This window comes from Ambystoma mexicanum, chromosome 1q (assembly GCF_040938575.1).
Source record: "Ambystoma mexicanum isolate Mex_15411 chromosome 1q, UKY_AmexF1_1, whole genome shotgun sequence".
NCBI lineage: Eukaryota > Metazoa > Chordata > Amphibia > Caudata > Ambystomatidae > Ambystoma > Ambystoma mexicanum.
This window is the reverse complement of record NC_090922.1, coordinates 161,625,868-161,645,574: the sequence shown is the minus strand read 5'-3', so window position 1 is coordinate 161,645,574 and position 19,707 is coordinate 161,625,868. Positions and strand designations below refer to the sequence as shown.

The 19,707-nt window shown below is 49.9% G+C and overlaps 1 protein-coding gene across 2 annotated transcripts in view; it reads right to left on the bottom strand.

Moving 5' to 3' along the window:
• The window catches only part of GSE1 (Gse1 coiled-coil protein), a 1,546,392-nt gene that overhangs the window by 860,589 nt on the left and 666,096 nt on the right, over positions 1 to 19,707 (bottom strand). For both annotated transcript variants that reach the window (XR_011283474.1, XM_069636384.1), the window contains exon 2: positions 19,114 to 19,282. Coding sequence is in view for 1 of the 2 variants with exons in the window: in XM_069636384.1 (XP_069492485.1) it covers positions 19,114 to 19,282 (169 nt within the window). In the remaining variant the exon portion in view is untranslated. The remainder of the gene's footprint in view (positions 1 to 19,113; positions 19,283 to 19,707) is intronic.

Sequence of the window (19,707 nt, the reverse complement as noted above, 5' to 3'; positions counted from 1 at the left end):
GAGTAGGAGGGTCGGACTGTATTCAGTCGCTGTGGCATTTCCGATGGCATGCACGTATGCTCTCTTTCTTTCTCCACTGGATGAGGATGATCTGATTGCGTGTCTGTCCTGAGGCGAATCATCCACATATCTGATCCTGTGCCTTGGTCTGCGGTGCGGGGAGTGGCGTCTGCTCTCTCGGTGGTTGGACGTTTCTCTCTCTCTCCTCTCTTCTCGCCTCCTCGATGAAGGTGCTTGTTCTTTGGTTGAGCTGTGAGAGCGCCTTCTTCCATGCGTGGAGCGTCGATGTGAGTTTCTGCGCGGGCTTTCCCGCCTCGAGCGTCCACCTTCTTGACGTCCGGTTTCCCTATTGCTTCCTGAGTTTTGGAGGAATTTGATGTTCTTGCAGACGGACTGGAAATGATTATCCCCTCCACATTTGTCACACTGATGCCCAATCGCAGGGCATGGGCCAACATGCGGAAAACGGAAACCACATCGGTAGCACTTCTTTGGTTCTGACGGACTGACAGGCGTGCGGATGGGGCAGAGAGAGGCTGATTTGGCATTTTGTGTGATGGAGATTTTTCCTAGGGATTCTGTTTGTAGAGTTAGTGCAGCGTCTGCTCTTGCAATTTGGAGGATCTCTTCTAGCGTTCTGCTTTTTTGCAACAATTTTCTGCGAAAGTCAGGGGACCCGCACCCTGCGATGGCTTGTGATTTGAGTGCCTCTTCAGTGGAATATTTGTCAAAATCGCAATACTTGGCTCTTTTCCTTAGCCTCATAATGAAATTGTCCATGCTTTCATCATTGTCTTGCGTCGTTGTGTGGAACACATGTCTCTCATAGTCGACGTTCCGTAAGGGTGCAAAATACGCGTTCAATGAGTCAATTATGCCTTGAAAAGAGTTAGTGTTGTCCTCGGGCATTTCGAACACGATGTCCCTCACCACGGGGCCCAAGGAGTGAAGCAGGATGCCTCTTAACCGGCGCTCTTCACGCACGCCCGAGGCATCAATGTAGATGTGGAGTTCTTTCAGCCATCGAGCCCATCTGGGTGCCAGGCTGTTGGTGTCCGTCATGTCGAAATGCGGGACTGCTTGTAGCTGCAGTGATTCAGAGGAGTTGTCCTCACCCGTGCTGGCTGCTCTCGGGGTGGAGCTGGCTTGGGGGCTCTGTAGGCCACTATCAATAGTGTCTGCTGATGTGCTGGTGGACATGGCTGGGCTGCGCTGCTGGGGCACTCTACTCACTGGGGTGGCGTGTGTTGAAGGTCCCTCACCCCTACTTTCACCAGCGCGGCCTCGCCCGCTGAACGTGGGGGCTAGCGGCGACTTGGGTTGCATGAGGGTGTCATGGGTAGCAGGTGGCCCTTATTCACTGGGCTGCAGCGCTTCCTTCCCGGTGTGTGTGGGAGATTTGCAGGGTCTTCCTTCCCTTTCCACTGCAGCACTGAAGGAAAATGAAAGAAGAAAAAAAATGGCCGTGCCTGGTACCGTAACGCTGGTTTCTGTGGCCCGCACGTGACTCCTGAGGCTGCCTGCGGGAGGGCGTGGGCGGATCGACGGTGTTCTGCAGGGCTGGGAGCAGCGGCGCTGTTCCGCGGCCCGCGCGCGACTTTCAAGCTGCCTGCGGGTGGGCGTGGGCGGGCCGACGCTTCGCAGCGGACCTGGAGGCGGCGGCGTTGCACTGCGGCCCACACGCGACGTTGGAGTTACTGGCAGGCGGGCGTGGGTAGGATGACCTCGTCGCCAATGTTGGGTTTCTACTGCCTGGAGAACCCGTGACAATGTAAATCACACATTGGAATAATGGCAAGACAATGAGACGCGGGAGCCAGGTTATCAAACTGCTTACTCCTTTATTGCCGGCGCCAGAACCGGCCTCGGAGGCGGTGGCCCCGCCTCTTCCCCCTGCTGTGTTCACGTCACAGCTTCCAACACACAACAGAAAGAACGGACACATACAGTAACATTAAATACTGTGCCCATAGAAATGGGACACGACAAACTCGGACGCAACAGTGTGGCGCCAAGAACAGATGGAGCAGGCTGCCACGCATCACGCGCAGGGGACGAGAGAGGGGGCGGGGAGATGGCAGTTTAGCAGATACGGAAGCCGGAAAAGCTGTGGAGAGCAGGGTGACGGGGGCGAGACGCGAGGTTCCAAGGGGATGTGACCCGAGAGGGGGCGGAGGGTCTGCATGTTGAAGACCCACCACCCTTCGCTTCTGAGCTACACACACAGAAGCCGAGAACGGGGCCAGAACCATGATAAGAGCAAATCCCTGCTGCCACAATTATCAGATGCTTCCGCCTTAACACCCCTCACATTAGAGCACTGCCCAGGCCTGCCAGAAGCGGCGGCGCGAGGCATTAAAGTGTAATGAGATTTAATGACCGTGGCCTACTTTTTAAAAGCACAGCGGCCTGCTCTTACGAGCATTTAATATCCAGGTTCTGACCTCCTTTCTTGCTCCTTTTTCCCTCGGTGCGCCTGTGGTTATGGCCCCCTGAAGACTCGCGTTCCGCTTTTCCCGCCCCCGACACCCGACTCCTATTGGCAGCAGCGCCGGGCCACGCCGGATGCAATTGGAATGATCCTGCGCAGACGCGCAGATACGCATCTCTCTGCACTTAGTGCGTGAACGCTGATTCTATCGGAGGCCGCGCGCGCGCTGGAGGGGCGGAGGCTCGCGGGGTTTAATCACGTCAAGTCAGTCCCATTAACGGTATAATGTCATTAATTGACATCAAATATGACATCAGCCTTCGGGTCAGATTAGATCACGTTGCTGTGAATAAGCACAGCCGCCCTCCCCATCCATAGCAGGGACACCTTCACATGGCATGCGGGGTTGTTACTGGTGGCAGTAGATGACGTTTGTGTACATCATTAGTCTGCAACCTGCAGCTCTCCAGATGTTTTGGACTACGGCTCTCATGACAAATCACCAATAATTATGCTGGCTACGACTGATGGGTATTGCGCAAAAGCATGCATAGCCCTGGGGGACATCGTGCGCGGTGCTAGTGGCTGAGGTTAACACTTAAGCACCCAGTGCACATAGATAGGTGCTCAGAGCAGCTCATGTTTGCATTTATCGTGCACATGGGGGCAGGGTGTGCGTGCCCAGTGCACGCAGAGGGGGTAAGATGTGCGTGCCTAGTGCACACAGGGGGGCGCTGGTGACATGGTATGCAACCATGGCTAACAGGTGCGCATGGAGGGGTGCGCAGAGAAGCACATGGGGTTTGTGCCCACAATGCACATACATGGATGGTGGTAAAACACACACCTTTCAAGATCAGTTATGAAAAGGTACACACATCACAGGCTTATGTTGCTTGCCCCCCACTTCGCCCTGTTACATGGATTGCAGACAGAGAAGCTGCAGAGTTTTGCTAGTTTGAGTGAACGCCTTAACTACTCTTAAGAAGCAGATTATAATAGCTGTAATTATAATTGTCTTTTATAACGCGATTAATACCAACAAGTGGTTTCTAAGCACGGGATCGGGATTCGAAACTGCGTTGTGCTGCAGTGTCTTGCTCCTGAGCTATCCTATCCTTCCTTCCGCTCTTAAATAGTAAACTGAGACTTGAGCCCCTGGTAGGGATTTGGACCCTGGAACACACTGGCAAAAGATGGGGTCTTGGAATCTCTATGAAACAGTTGGCGGAGCTGAAACTTGAGCCCCTGGAATGGGTATCATATCGTATCACTAGAAATATGGATGAACACTGTTGCTGGCGGTGGGGCCCGGGAAGTGATCTCTTGTAACATGGATGGGTACTCCTGGCAGGGTGCAAGTCCTAGTTCCACAGACATGGCCCACTTGGACAGGGCTCTCAAACTTGAAGCGTTACAGATGCTCTGGGCTTCAACTCCCATGATCCATCACCATTGACTATGCTAGTGGGAATTGTAGTCAAAAACACCTGACTAGCCGAAGGTTGCAGACTTCTTTACTAGGTGGATGGGGCTATAGTAATGTCAATGAGAGCATCTGCTCTGTTGGGAGGTGAGCCCTGGCTAAGTGGCAGAGGTTGGAGTTTGGGAATGGATGGCTGCATGTGAGAGCCTCCAATTGTGGTGAGGGCCAAGGAACCAATGTCAATAAGGGTGGCAACTCCTCAAGCACTATGCCTTGGTATAATTAGGAACGGTATTACTTCGTAATATCTGTTTATTTCTCAGAAGCTGCCCTCAAGTAAATATTCCATTCTTCAGACATCTTACAATTTACCCTCCTAATATTCGGCAGTGGCAATCTATGGTCTACACTGGCGTTATCGACTTGAGACTAAGATATCGCAAACACAATCCTATTTCCTTAAACGTACCCCATCTCCTTTTGATTCCCTGTGTTTGCTTTAACCGAGCTCTCTTTCCCACACCACATCCCCCTTCACTTTTCCTTTCCCCCACAGGCTACAATATGAATGCCCCAGGTGGGCACATAATACACCAACTTTCAGAAAATTCTCAGTGCTTGTTGTTCACTATGGCTGTTATTTAGCACAGAATAAAATATATCCGACATACCGTTACATATTTTACATTGCACTGCACCCATTAATTTTTGTTTAGGTTTCCTTTCCCCTACCGAGCATAGAAGACAAAATCCACACAGATCACGTTTTATGATGCTTTTGTTTATTTATTTATTTAGTATTCATATCAGCGCACAAAGCCCATGGGCATTTATGCGCTAGTTTCAGGAAATGCAAGTCGGGCAAGGTGCAGGAATAGTAGGTTAGGCAGGGAACAACAGTTACAAAACCGGTGAGAGTTGACGAGAGGAAGGAGGGGTCGGCTCAAAGGGTGAGTGGTAAATTGTTTCAAAGGGTGGCTGCGCAGTCTGGGAAGCTGGCAGCACCTGCTTTATTTCCAGCAGAACCTGGGTGCAGTGAGGAGGAGGCTGTTAGAAGAGCGAGGCAGTCTGGCATCATTTCTGGGTGACATAGGAGGGTGCATCATTCGCGAGGCAGTGATGCGAGATGAGGACTTTGAATTTGAGCCTCTCCCCGACGGGGATCCAGTGGGCGGCTCTTCTGGCATCTGAGATGTGGTCATGCTTCCTTAGATCCAGAGAGCTCAGATGGCATTATTTTGTACAATTTGAAGCTTGTTCAAGCTCTTTTCTGATGTTCTACAAAGAAGGGCGTTAGAGTACTCTATTTTTGAGCAAATAAGGGCACAAGCACGATTGCGATGCGGTTGTCAACAGAAAGAAAGGGTTTGTTCGAGTGGATGAGCTTGGAGGCGATGTGGTTCCCACTTTCTCCATCCAAGCTAGCACCACCTGGAACGCAAATCCTTTTAACACCTTGTCTTCCGGAAAGCACTCAAGACCTGGCTATTCCCTTCTGCAGTTTGACAGACCTCGTCCACCTCCTGGGTGACCTATCACCCCCCAGACAGGTAGTTGGGAGCACTAATGAGTCACTTGAGGAGACAAGACAGTGCCTAGCACGCAAAGAAAGGATTCTAGTTGATCCACATCATAAGATCTGCATACCCTCTTCGCAACTAAAAATCCGCCATGACTCTCTGGTACGTATAGCACACCATCTCAATGGAACATAGCTGTATCCCTCTCAGGGCATGGCCACTCACCTGCATACATATGCAATAATCCTCTACTGGACCTCAAAACCCACATCATCTCTGCCACTAGAAAGCAGCTGAGTCCCACGAGAACAATTCGGTCTAGCCGGGCACACAATCAGTCTCCTGGGCTTGGGCACTCTCCCGATAGCCTATCACAGCACCCACCCGCTAGCCAGATCTCCTTGAGTCGCTAGCAGGGACTTAGCCAACCCTCCCTACCTTTGTGCTGGCTAAAATGCACACACACATCCTAAAATCCTCTTTTCAATTCTCATACCTCAAACTTCAGTCCTGCAAGGGTGTTCACTCATAGCGCTTTGAGGCTATACCAATAGCATTAAGTGCTATACAACATTTCTTGGCCTCCAATGACAATTAAGATGATCCATTCTCACAGTAATCTCCATGATCTGGAATAACCTTATTCACTGCCAATCAGAAAGGTAGTAACCTCTCTTTAGCCTACATCCACGCTGAATGCCTCGTTCACATACTGCAGACACTTGTCGCCAACCCAAGTAATTGAGGCAGCCACTAGGATTAATGCCACAGAAACCCACTAGCGTAACCATCACTCCCCCTCAAGAAACCAATGGCCGAGGCAAAATGCTATTCAAATACCAGGTGAATTAGACCCTCCAAGACCCAAGAAGGATCACTGCCAGCTCCAGGATTTTGACGACTCTTGACCGACATTTAGCTTGGAGACTTGTAAGGAGAACTAAGCAACTCAAGACAGACATCTGAAAAGCCCTCGTTATTTAGCTCGATGACAATCCGCGAGCTGCATTCTTTAGTTATCTCTCACAAAGTTGCGATAGAGAGGATATCAATTCTTAGTTACTCGTCTAGCGGAAGGGAAAGTGGATCTTTGACAAAGCACCTGAAAAAAAAGGTCAACATGTGAGATGTTAAACGGGCTCGCCATTCTCCTTCTTGTCTGCAAAATACATATGTGCTCACCGAGAAGCACGCAGCAGCACCTGGACTTCAATGAAATGCAGGTGGACCTCACTGCGTTGAGCACATACCTTCCTGAGCCTGCTTTGCTAAGGGCTAACGTACAGATGCAGGGGCACAACAAACTGTTTCATTACACATAGCACCCCCCTGTCTGGGCAGCCTAGGCTTCTATCCACCCCTCAAAAACTGAAGAAGTTGGGAATTTGCTTGGAGAGTGATTTGACCTCCTAGCCCCTCGAAGTCAGAGCGGTGGGACCGGTGATCTTTGCCCTCTCAAGGCCAAGTGAACCTTTGTGCATACCTACCAGAGTCGCGATTTACCATGTATGGATCTGTGTATGTGTGTCCAAAAAGAAACCCCAGAGATTTCAGAGGATCAAGAACAAAGCAGCCAAACCAAAAGGACCTTCCTCACAGGATTCCCCCCTGCCCGCGCTTCTCAGGTCCCAAGATGGTTCCCAGTGCCAACCCTCCAGAGATCCTAAACCAGGAAAGTGCTCTGCACTGCCAGCAAAAATTGAAGCAGCAGAAACACAGAGGCAAAATAACAACGCAAAAAGGCACACTACTCCAGAACTACTGGGTCCACCCGCTCAATGACCATTCACACAAACAAAGATTCAAGAAAGTGCTCAGAGACCTGCCCTTCAAAATCCTCAACAAGCAGAGGCGTAGGCCTCATAGGGCCTGAGCAGGCAAGGCCCGCCCAAAATCTGCAAAAGCCCACTCCGCAGCGCTGTGCGGGTATTTACAGATGTTAATGTTGCTGCAGCGGCGCCAACTGCATTAGCTTCAGGAGCTGCGTGTTAGACAATCCTGGCTACGCCTCTACAACCAGGAAATCTAGTGACCACCCCCACTCCTGCTTTGTCCGACAACAGGCTGGACCCCAGTAACCGCCCAATGGATTGGGCTGTAGAGTAGTACCATAAGAAAAGGCCAGATAGCCCCCAATCCATCCAGCAGCCCTACACACCCCGCCCCAGAAGTGCAGCCGACACGCGCACTAAGAGAGCATCCAACATACAAGTGCGTCATACAAGACGTGCCAAAAAACGGTCATGATACTCCCAATTTAAAACCCTTGCATACAAACATACAAAGCGGGTGTGCACTTGCATATCGCACACGGATGACATCACAGTGTTTTTGTGCTGCACAGAGTGGCCACTTTCTTATGCTCACCCTTCACTTGAAATCTCGTCTGCTAATAGTGGCCGTTACTTAGTGGACAACTTAAAACACTGCAGTTCTGTCTAGATTCTGGCGATACATCCCTCGATAAAAGGACCTTATGAACCAGTCCCAAGAATGTATTATTTTTCAAAGCGTCTACTTCTGAAGTTGTGAAGTTGTGCTGTTTATTTAAAACTGTTTTAACCGAGATGAAAGCATAGATAAGGGCTATATTTTTAACAAAACTTATAACCATGAGAACCTTTCCCAGTTTCCCGACGTGAGCCCCTATATGTAAACAGCCATAAAGATAGCGTGACAGACACTGAACTCCCGAGCCCTCTCTGGAGAGGTACTTGGGGCCTGGCACATGGCTAGGCCTCCGCCCTGCCCTCGGGCTCGCCGTCTGCTGTCTCTATGCACAAGGGGAGGGCGAGGGAGCTCGAGCCAGGAGACCTGTCTGCACAGACGAAAGCTCGAGGGAAGCAGAGGAGCCAAAGTCCCGCGTTCACTAAGAGGACGGGGTCACGTGCCAGGGCCGTCTGCGGGCCTATCCGCTCCAGTCACGACCTACCAACGCGCCCTTTGGACGTAGAGATAGAAATGAGAGAAGAGCTGGAGTCAAGAGGCCTGCCGAGCACTTCCTGGCAGAGGCTGGAGAGCCGAGCTGGAGCCACGTGTTTCTTCTGTGGCGAGGGTTTTAAGGATATAAGGTGTAACGTCCTACCTCTATTGTCAGCACGTTCAGAGGAACAGTCCTCTTTCACTGCAGTTGATAGTGGGCTGCGCCCCACGTGATGCTGGGGGCGGGGTTACCGCCTCCTAGGCAGTTCGATGTTTGATTAAAGTCCCGTTAACACCCCTGCGTGTCCGCTCCTGATTTATTGAATACGCATTGCCTGCCGATTACGTTTACACGTATTCTCTGAGCGAGAATACATTGCCGGAGGCTAACAATGGCGACGAGGTCTTCCTGAAACGGTGCCGGAGCCTGAAGGTCCTCTCAGCTGGTAGTCGCCGACTCCAGGACTCCTGCCGCCCGACTTGCAGCACCGGAGCCGTTTCACGACGCACGCGGCGCAAGCATCCGCTTGGAACAAGAAGCCCCGACTCATCTCCAGCATTCTACAGAGCAGGTACAATTCGCCAACCCACGTGTTACGCGCGCCGCGTAATACACGCGGAAACCTGCCGCAACATCGCGTGCATCCCGACACGCGTTTGAAGTACTGCAGTCAGGCCCAGCACGAGGAATTCTGACGCAATATTAACATCAAGGGCCAGCCACGCGTGCGTACACTACAAAGCACGCGGCCCGCTTTGATACACACGGCAAGGCTCGCAGGCCCAACCACGTGCGCGTGCGCCTGATAAAAGCACAGTGCATTAATCTCCTTCACATTAAGCCTCATTATAAAGCTGCACGCTTCTTAGCAGTCAGTCAAGGCGTTACTGGCAGGGATCAGAAAGCAACCATGTCTGATGATAACCCGGACAGTGGAACCCTGAGCCCCTCATCCAGCTCCACACCGCGCCAAGCAACTCACAAAGAGGATCATGGCTCTGAATCACTTCATCTACTGGCTGTGCCACCATTTGATATGACAGACACCAGCAGCCTCGCTCCCAGATGGGCCAGATGGCTCAAAGAGCTGCATGTCTACATAGACGCATCAGGGGTAAGGGAGGAGCGCCGACTCAGAGGAATCCTACTCCACTCCCTAGGACCAGTTGTACGGGACATCGTCTTCGAAATGCCTGAATCTAACACAGACACGTTTCAAGGTATCATTGATGTTTTAAATGCATACTTCGCACCATTGCGAAACGTCGATTACGAACGACATATCTTCCACACCTCCACACAAGACAGCGGTGAGAATATGGACAACTTCGTAATGCGTCTCAGAAAAAGAGCAAAATATTGTGAGTTTGACAGATATTCAACGGAAGAAGCAATAAAGTCCCAAACCATTGCCGGCTGCGCATCTCAGGAATTCAGAAAGAAATTATTGCAAAAGAACAGGACACTAGAAGAGATACTACAACTAGCACGAGCTGATGCTGCCCTCGCGCAACAGACAGAATCACTCGACAACATCAAAATCACACAGTCCGGTTCCACTGCATCGTTATGCCCCATCAGAACATCAAATACATCACACCCTACGGAACAAAAGAAATGCTACAGGTGCGGTTTCAAATTTCCACATGTCGGTCCATGTCCCGCCATCGGACACAACTGTGACAAGTGCGGAGGTGAAAACCACTTTCAATCCGTGTGCAGAAACGTAAATTTCTTCCAGCCGACAGAAATACAGAAGAACACGAGGAGGCTAGACCGACCTTCAACAAGAGAAAGCCCGAGATCTCGCAGGAGACAGTCACCCACAGTATCCAGACACCATCTCCAAAGCTCATCCCGCGACACGCCACGAGAAGGGAGAAGGCGAGAAGAAAGAAGAGAACACGCGAGCCATACTAGCGCCAGACATGACTCACAAAGGAGATCTTCCAGACAGAAAATCAGACACCTAGAAAATTCGCCTCTCAGAAGACGAAACTCGTACTCATCATCGTCCAGCGGGGACAGGAAAAGGGGATACGTGCACGCCATTGGAAACAGCGTTGCTGCGGAATACAGTCCCACACTGCTACTACAAATAAATGGACAAAACAAAGAATTCCTGATCGACACGGGGGCAACAGTCAATGTCATAAATAATGAGACTTATGAGCGCCTCAACGACAAGAAATCATTGAAGGAAGCAGACACGCTAATATATTCATATGGCTCCAACAAGCCTCTCAACTGCCAAGGAATGTTCATGGCACACTGTCAATACAAAGACAAGACTCAAAAGATTAAAATATATGTCATAAAAGGGGACGTACCAGGGGGCAGCATCTTGAGTTTCAAATCTGCAATTCAAATGGGACTCATTCAAATCATGTATCAGTTGATGTCGGCATACACGACCAGCCCCAAGGACATGATAAAACAAATGTTTCCCTCCCTATTTAAAGGGTTGGGAAAATTAAAGGACAAACAAATAAAGCTACACATTAACCCTCAAATAACCCCAACAGCGCAGCACTACAGGGGCATACCCCTAAACATACAAAGACACGTGGAAGACGAGATTCAGTCACTATTGCAGCAAGACATCATAGAGCCAGCATCGGGACCAACACCCTGGGTGTCTCCCATTGTACCCGTGCCGAAAAAAGACAACAAAGACAGCATTCGCATTTGCGTAGACATGAGGGCCCCGAATGTAGCCATAGAGCGAGAACGGCATCTAGCCCCAAGAATGACCGACATGATGCACCTACTGCATGGATCCAAGGTAGGGATACCACCAGCTCGAGTTGCACCCAACTTCAAGGTATATCACAACCTTCTCAACGCATTTAGGCTTGTTCAGATACAAAAGACTCAGTTTTGGGGTATCATCGGCTGCCGAAATTTTCCAAAATGAAATCCATCAAGTAATAAAACATATCCCCAACTGCCTAAATTACTCCGACGACATTCTAATTTTCGGCACCACGCAAGAGAGCCATAATGACACACTGAGGAGAGTTTGCATGGCACTAGAAAATGCCCACCTCACACTCAATCCAGACAAATGCGAAATCAGTAAATCCACTCTTAAATTTTTTTGGACACATCTTCTCAAAAGATGGCCTAAAACCAGACCCAGAAAAAGTTCAAGCACTAGTGGAGACTCCCACACCCACATCAGCCTCAGCGGTACGCTCATTCCTGGGAATGGCGAGCTACTGCACCCGATATATACAAGACTTCGCCTCAGTGAGCACACCCCTGCGGCTACTAACAGGGAAGCACGAAGAATTCAAGTGGTCGGATACATGTGAAGAAGCATTCCAAGAAATCAAGAAAAGAATCGCAATGGCCTCATGCATGGCCTATTACGACCCGGATTTTGACACGGAACTCACAGTAGACGCTAGCCCAGTGGGACTAGGAGCAATCCTAGCACAATCCAGACGCGGAGCATCACCGGACTCACCAAAGAGAATTGTAGCCTATGCCAGCCGCAGCCTTTCTAAGACAGAATGCGCCTACTCCCAACCTGAAAAGGAGAGTTTAGCGGTAGTGTGGGCGTGCGAGCATTATCATTTATTTATGTATGGTCGACCATTCACCATAGTCACGGACCACCAAGCTCTCACCACCATCTATGGAAAACCGACAGCAAGAATGCCACCACGAATCGCCAGATGGGGTTTGAGGCTACAAGAGTACTCGTTCAAGATAATACATCGACCGGGCAAAGACAACAATCCTGCAGACTTCTTATCCCGCTACCCACTTCCAGCTCAAGATGAGCGCCAATCACACAAAGCAAACCAATACCTAAGATACCTGATCAGCAGCGCGCTACCCAAATGCATCACCACGGCACAACTGGTGGAAGCAACCCAGAAAGACATACTGCTCCAGACAGTGCAATCGTGCCTAAAATCGAATCAATGGCAGATCAGAGCAAAAGGAGCATCCTCCTTATCCACGGAAGAGGAACTACACTTCCGCACATTCAAGCTTATCCGCCACACACTATCCACATCACCGGAAGGTCTACTATTAAAAGAAAACAGAATAGTCATTCCGGAAACCCTCCAAGATCAGGTACTAGACATCGCCCATGCAGGACACAGAGGAATAGTGTCGACCAAGAGGCAACTTAGAACAAAGGTATGGTTCCCATCCATAGATGAACGGGTAGAACAACTACTACGAAAATGCATAGCATGTCAGGCAGTGGCCCCGCGCACGTTCCCTGAACCTCTCAAAACATCGGAGATGCCGCTGCAAGTGTGGGATGAGGTAGCAGTGGATATGTTTGGACCGCTGGCAAATGGCAAATACGTGCTGGTGATCATTGATGAAATGTCGCGATTCCCCGAAGTACATCTCATCCACTCAACCAGCGCACAATCTGTCATACCCGCACTGGACAAGACGTTTGCCGACTATGGCATCCCCTCCAGGGTCAAATCCGATAATGGACCTCCTTTCACGAGCCATGACTTTGCCATGTTCGCAGAACATCTAGGTTTCCAACACCACAAAGTCACACCACTGTGGCCCCAGGCAAATGGAATGGTGGAACGTTTCATGGGAAACCTTAAACGCACCCTACAAATCTGCTCCATCACAAATGGATCATTCATGCAAGCCATCTGCACCTTACTACGAGAGTATCGAAACACACCGCATAGCTCAACCGGTGAATGTCCATCAATGCTCATGTTCGGGCGCGTCATCAAAACAAGACTTCCACACCATGTACGAGCAAAGGATGAGTCCACGCACACAAAGAAGGCCAGAAACAAAGATCAAGAAAGTAAAGAAAGGATGAAGAAATATACAGATGCAAGAAGACACGCTAGACCCAGCACTCTTTGCATTGGGGACCAAGTACTAGTACGGCAAAAGCAGATCACGAAGGACATGCCTGCTTTCAAACCAGACCCCATGACAGTGACTCACATCCATGGGTCAATGATAACTGCCGTTAGCCCAAGTGGCACAATCACCAGAAATTCATCCTTTTTCAAGGCGTTCAACAACACTGACACCACCATTGACTCCTCAATAACAGCAACAGATGACTCGTCAAACACGGACTCTGAGTATCATGAAGAGGAAGGAGACGCTGACGACAGTGGCAGTGAAAGCGACAGCACACCAACAAAATCAACCCAGGTGCGCAGCCCGTCCAAGAGGGTCATCCGCCGACCCATCAGATGGATTGAAGAAGTTAATTAAATGTTGTTGAAGTGTTTAGTTAAGGTGGGGGGAGATGTAACGTCCTACCTCTATTGTCAGCACGTTCAGAGGAACAGTCCTCTTTCACTGCAGTTGATAGTGGGCTGCGCCCCACGTGATGCTGGGGGCGGGGTTACCGCCTCCTAGGCAGTTCGATGTTTGATTAAAGTCCCGTTAACACCCCTGCGTGTCCGCTCCTGATTTATTGAATACGCATTGCCTGCCGATTACGTTTACACGTATTCTCTGAGCGAGAATACATTGCCGGAGGCTAACATAAGGCAGGGAAGTCCAAGCGGCAACTCAACCTTTGGACTACCCCTGCCTCAGACCAGACCAGAGTCTAGTGGAACTGATTGGGGGCGGTGGGGGATGAAAATTGGCTTGGATGCATTACAGGGGGCTGGAGGGAGGAAGCGAGGCCCCTTCGCCAGGTGGCCAGAAGGTCTGTGTGTGTCTCTGATTTGGTGACCGCTGCAGGTTGATCTCTATTGGCGAGGGGTGTAGAGGGGTTGCACCGGTGAGCTAGCTACCCTTTCATCATAGGTAGAGTCCTGGTGGGCCCAAAGGCCCTTCCTCCTAAAATGTCGATCATGCGTAGGTTCCTACGAAATGTGAATATAAGAATAAGATGGAGGAGAATTCCAATATCACTTACAAAATAATTCTCTTTCGGGGACAGGAGACGAGCAAGGAAACATCTCCAGTGAAATGATCTTAAAAACAGCTCTTTGTAGGTAAACATTAATTACTTGAGTTTTTTATTTAACTCGGCCATTTTGTTTTTTGAATAACAGTCTAACAGGGCATGATAAACAGGCGAGCCTAAAGGACGTGTCCTCGTAGCTGATTATTACAGAAAGTTATCGTCTCCAAGGGAGACTGGCCTGCGGGGAAATTAGTAAATGACAGGGCACAGCCTCTGGAAAAGCAAGTGCAACCACCATCTGGGCGTCACAAAACACACCTTTTGTATCTTCTAAATATAATTAAACATGTACTTTGCTTGCCGGGCCCTGTCCAGAAGGGAGGGTCAGGAATTCCCATATGCTCATGGCAAATAGTGTTCCCCCATGTGCTTTCTGCTTCAGATAAGGACATCATCCCCCTTGCAACAACATAGAGTGCAGTGGCCTCTTCAAGGAAATAGATGGCAGGAAAGTTCTTGGTCTAAAAGCGGAGCGTGGCGTCCCTTCCCTGGCCAGCACGATAATTAAGCAATAAACCACGAGCTGGGGGGCATTATCGGGTCAGGTAATGTCCCGAGGTGTAAATTAAAGGCCCAAGCAAAGTGAGGGCCTTCACAAGAGACATGGGGCATTCCCTGAACCGGGTAATGTCCCCCAGGGAGGGGTTTATTACTAGTAGAATCTCAGCATGTTATACCAGGAAGCGAATCGTTTTTTTTGCAAGTAGAGAAACGGCGTTTTTGCCGTTTCTCAAATAAATAAAAAACTGCAAACCAAGATGGCCACCATGGATAAGGGAGAAGGGAACTACACTTAGTCTCTTCTCCCTTTCAAAGAAGCCATTGCCGCAAGTAGTGCAAAGTAAGTAGGGCGGGGACTGGGATGTGCAAATTAGAGTGGGGTAGTGGGGGACAGAGGGGACGGCAGCGTGGGGGTGGGGAAGATGGTGGCCCCCGTTCCGAGGAGTCTGGCAAGCAAGGGGCTATGATGTAAAGACACCGTTACGAGCCTCCGGATTGGCTAGGAGGCCACCGCCACCAACAGGCCAGGTGCCAATATAACAATAAAAACCCATTCCACAGGCTGCACCTCCTGCTAACATCCCGTGGGCCCAATTTTGTGAGGGTCTTCATACCATACTCTTCTGATCTTTTTTTCTCCCCAGGCTGTCCACCTAGACTTCCCACAGAGGCCCACATGCAACAGCGCCTACCTCTACACAGTCTTAACCAGTGCACGTAATCCTTCCACAGAGGTCTGCAGCGGGTTGTGGGATTTCCCTACGCTTGGCAGCATCTCCCACAGAGATCCAGGAGCCCCTCGGGCCTACCCCTTAATGTTCCCACCTGTGTCTGGCTTTCACCAGTTGGATCTCCTACGATGTAAACTCTTCAAGGGAAAGAGGGACCTGTAAACAATATAAAGTTAAGAATGACAAAGTAACTCTTGGTAACTACACAAAGAGGAGGAACCATGCAAATAAAGTGAACCGCCATTACTTTATTGGAAAACCAGTGCCAGAGAGAGTCATGGGAGCCAAGTCTAAGAGCACTGACCCAGTGAAGTGTAAAACAGAGCTGTTGGTGAGCAGATGCCATGCAATGGGAGGCAGGGAAAGGAGCTCACAAGCCTCAGAGCAGCCTCCATGGAGAATGTTAGGTGGTGGCTCTGGTGTTCGTGCACATTGGCAGGGGTGGTTGGTACGCACAGGGCCTGGGAGAGCGGAGCCTCTGGCCAATGCCGCCTTGTTGGGACCGGACAAATACGGGCCTACCACGGTACAGGGTCGCCTCTCCTTGTAGATCGCTTGTGCGCAGCCTCTGATCCCCAATCATGTTTACTGATTAATCTATTATTTCGGGTGTCTGGATTCTGCTCACATCTGCTAAGTGGGTGGGAGGCTGGAGCGGATGGGGTGATGTGCAGGACGGGGGCCGCTCAGCATCAGGTTAGGCCTCAGTCAGGATTGGTGAAACCATCCATCAAGAACAGCCACTAGCAGAACTCAGACGGTGCTTCGGAACCAGAGGCGCACAGACCATTCACTGATTGAAAACGTGAGGGCTGCAGCTTTTCCTAAACAATGGTTAATGAAAGGCACACACGCCCACATATTAGAACTAGCAGAAGCTGGCATCATTGAGGAAGAAATTGCAATCTCTCCTTGCATCCAAGTAACACCCATGTGGTGCCCTGACATCCAACGTGTGCCGACGGAGCTTTGGCATCCGAGTTAAACAGACCATGGACTTGTCACCGAAATACTCATGCCACGTGTGCTTATGGCCACATTTCCATTGGTGCCTGGACCGAGTTTATGCCCCTGGGCTGAGTCCATGGGTGCATCTATTCTGGAAATTTGTGGAACAGCGACTTGGGCTTTCCTACCGCCGTTTCTTGCATCTGACCGGACCAGAGGATGGGGTTTCACCCATAGCTCCTGCAAACAGTGTCACACAGAGTTCCGCCACTTCCTAGTCACATTTCACCCTGTGTATAGTTATGTAGTGTGTGATGTGTATTCTTTGGGTCGAGCCAGTTGGTCTATTGGATACTCTTCATGTGCAAGGGCCGGGATGAGGAAGACGTAAGGGAGTAAAACCCAGATTACTCACAGATATTCTTCAGTACTACTCCGCCTACATTTCCTCCACCCAGTATGCATAGCTCCCTACACCCACCCTTGAGACTGTGTCCTTTCATCTTCTTGGAGAAAGTTCCAGGGGGATTAAGGCAGAGGTGCCCAGCCTGATAGGTGGTGTGATTTGGAAATTGCTGTTGGGAAGGCTGGGGCCTTCATGAGTAAGGACTGGGATAAGGAACAGCATGACATGGGCTAATGGTTAAACATAAACTGGGGACCTATTCCATATATGGTTAACCTCTTAGTCACCAGAATCATATGGTTTAGAACACACAGGGGTGACCACACAGTCCACCAAACACATTTTTGTATTAAGACTTAATCTATAAAACCTATTTCTAAAACAGTCACTGTCCACCTTAAAAGAACTCAACTGTCCCGGGGTGCCCAGCCTGACCCTAGGGAGCAGTGAGGCAATGCTTATCAAAGAGGGATAGCGGGAGAGTTATCCCTCCACTAAACTCAAACTGATTGTCTTAGCCACCTTTCAGATAGATGCAGGCTTCTTGGAAATTCTCAGTACACCTTTAGTACAGGACTCACTTTGAGGTGTCGCGGGACACATCCATGTGGCATTTGAAGGGGGAATATTTTTCTTTTATTCCACTAACCCTCAAATATGCATCCATGGGATTTGTTCTAAAATTAATTCATTTACCTGCAATCATTCCCCTAAACATGCACACTGTGCACAGAAATATTTAAAAATTGAAGTAAAACAGGAGTACAAAGAGGTGTTATCGCTATAACGTGAATTGAACAAGATATACACATAGGCGGTCAACCGGTTTCAGTGGCATGTGAGTAGTCACGTTCTTCAGGACCATCAACAGCAAAGGGATTACTTTGATCGGAAGCACTCTACTTCCTTCAACAGTGGCCCCCCCAGTGTGAATTAATCAATCTGTGAGCGAACAGGGGCTGCTTGCGGTCTTCACTTGTGGAGTTCTCAGTTTTAAGTACACCCCCAACCCTTTCCCTGCACTTACCTACATTCCCTTGCACTTGCACTCTAGCCTCCCCGTTGTACTTGCCTCTTCACCCTTTTCCTTCCCAACTTCACACTTCTTTTTGTGCAGACCGGCACCCTCCCACCCCCTTGCACTTCTTTTCTGCACTTTTTTTTTAATCTTGTGTTACCTTGAAACACCTTTTGTTGTATAGGCGTCTTACACATATGCGATAAATAAATAAAAGATAGTGCAGCGCCTCCCCGTGTCTGGGGAAGCCACCTGTAGGTTGTGCTCTTCGTGTGCAGCTTTTCGGCACCACCGGCTCATGTTCGCTCGTCTCAGCAGTTTTTGTATACCAACAAGCAGTGCTGGTCATTGGGCCGGCTCTCGGCGGATCCGAGATCCGGCACCAGATATGGAGCCGGATCTCAGGATCCGGCCAGAGTCAGCCGCCCAAGACCATGAACCGCGCTAGGATAGTTAACAACAACAACAACAAAAAGAAAAGTGCACGCGGCGGCAGCATTGCCTTTTACCGCGGCTTTGGCACTGGTGTGTAATGCACAATGCTCGCTACATGTACAACTGATTCCCTTCAGTTGTACATGTAGCGAGCATTGTGCTGAACACACCAGTCAGTTGTACATGTAGCGAGCATTGTGCTTTACACACCAGTGCCAAAGCTGGCGGTAAAAGGCAATGGTGCCGTCGCAGGCGGTTTTTGTTTGACGTATTCCAGCATTTCTGGATGTCCACTACGAGCCCCGCCCCTCTAGACCACGCCCCTCGGGCACCGCCCACCCCCAAACTCTTCCCCCACGCCGGCCCTTGTGTTGTGGGATCCCCCACCACATTTTTTCCATTTCCACCACTGCCAACAAGAGTGCACTCAAGTTTCCCCTGGGGGCCCTGCATGAGAAGTCCACCCATTCCTGTTTGTGCTTGGAATTCTGTGGTTCCTATGTTTGAAATGAAGAAAAATTACAATTCCTAGAATTCAAAGGAAATAAAAATAGGACTGGGTGGCCTCACGCATGACCACACGGAACTTGAGAAGTAACCAGAGCAATTACACCCATTTGAAAGAGCACTATTCGGAAAAAAAATGCCACAGATACAATCCCATTTTCCGAATCTAAATCTCGAATACACGTCAGCTATTCTTTCCCCATCCCAGACCCTCTCTGCCCACAGCATAAGGGCACACGCAAATTCCACTCAAGCTAACATCAGTTGAAATAATTGTCTAAAAGCGGACATCACAGCGCCGGTTACACAGCCACACCACTTACTCGTAGCCGCAGGCTCGGCGCTTTCCTCATTTCGGGCAGGGTTCAGATCGGGAGCGGCACCTTTCCCGGCTCCCTTCGGGGTCCCGCTGACGCCTGGCAGCCGAGGGTCGCAGCCAGCGGTGCTCGGCCCGAGGCCTACAGCCGGCGCCTCGGGGGCAGAGCTGGGCACCTGAAAATGCAACAAGAGACGGATTATTGTGTGCCTGCCCATTCCTGTGCTTCTGTGCTGCTAAAAAGATACTTTGTTGTGCCCCGTGCAGTTATAATTCTGCATAAGAAGCCTCGACTGACCGACCCATTCACCATCATAACACTGCATTAACAGGCGCGACAGTAAACCAGGGTTGCCCGCATTTTAAAATCATAAAACGCCGAGTCTCTTCACGAGACCCGAACTGCTCTCACAACCGCTTCCAGCCCTCTCCACAACATCAATACACACGCGAATTCTAGGTTTAAAAGCAGCAGGGATCGTGGCCTCGCATATATTAGTTTAATAACAACGTAGTGTTTGTTCTGTGAAGCAGAGATAACGGTCACTCAAAGCAAAATAGACCAATGAACTGGCCAGCACCTGTTAGAATGTAAAGTAAA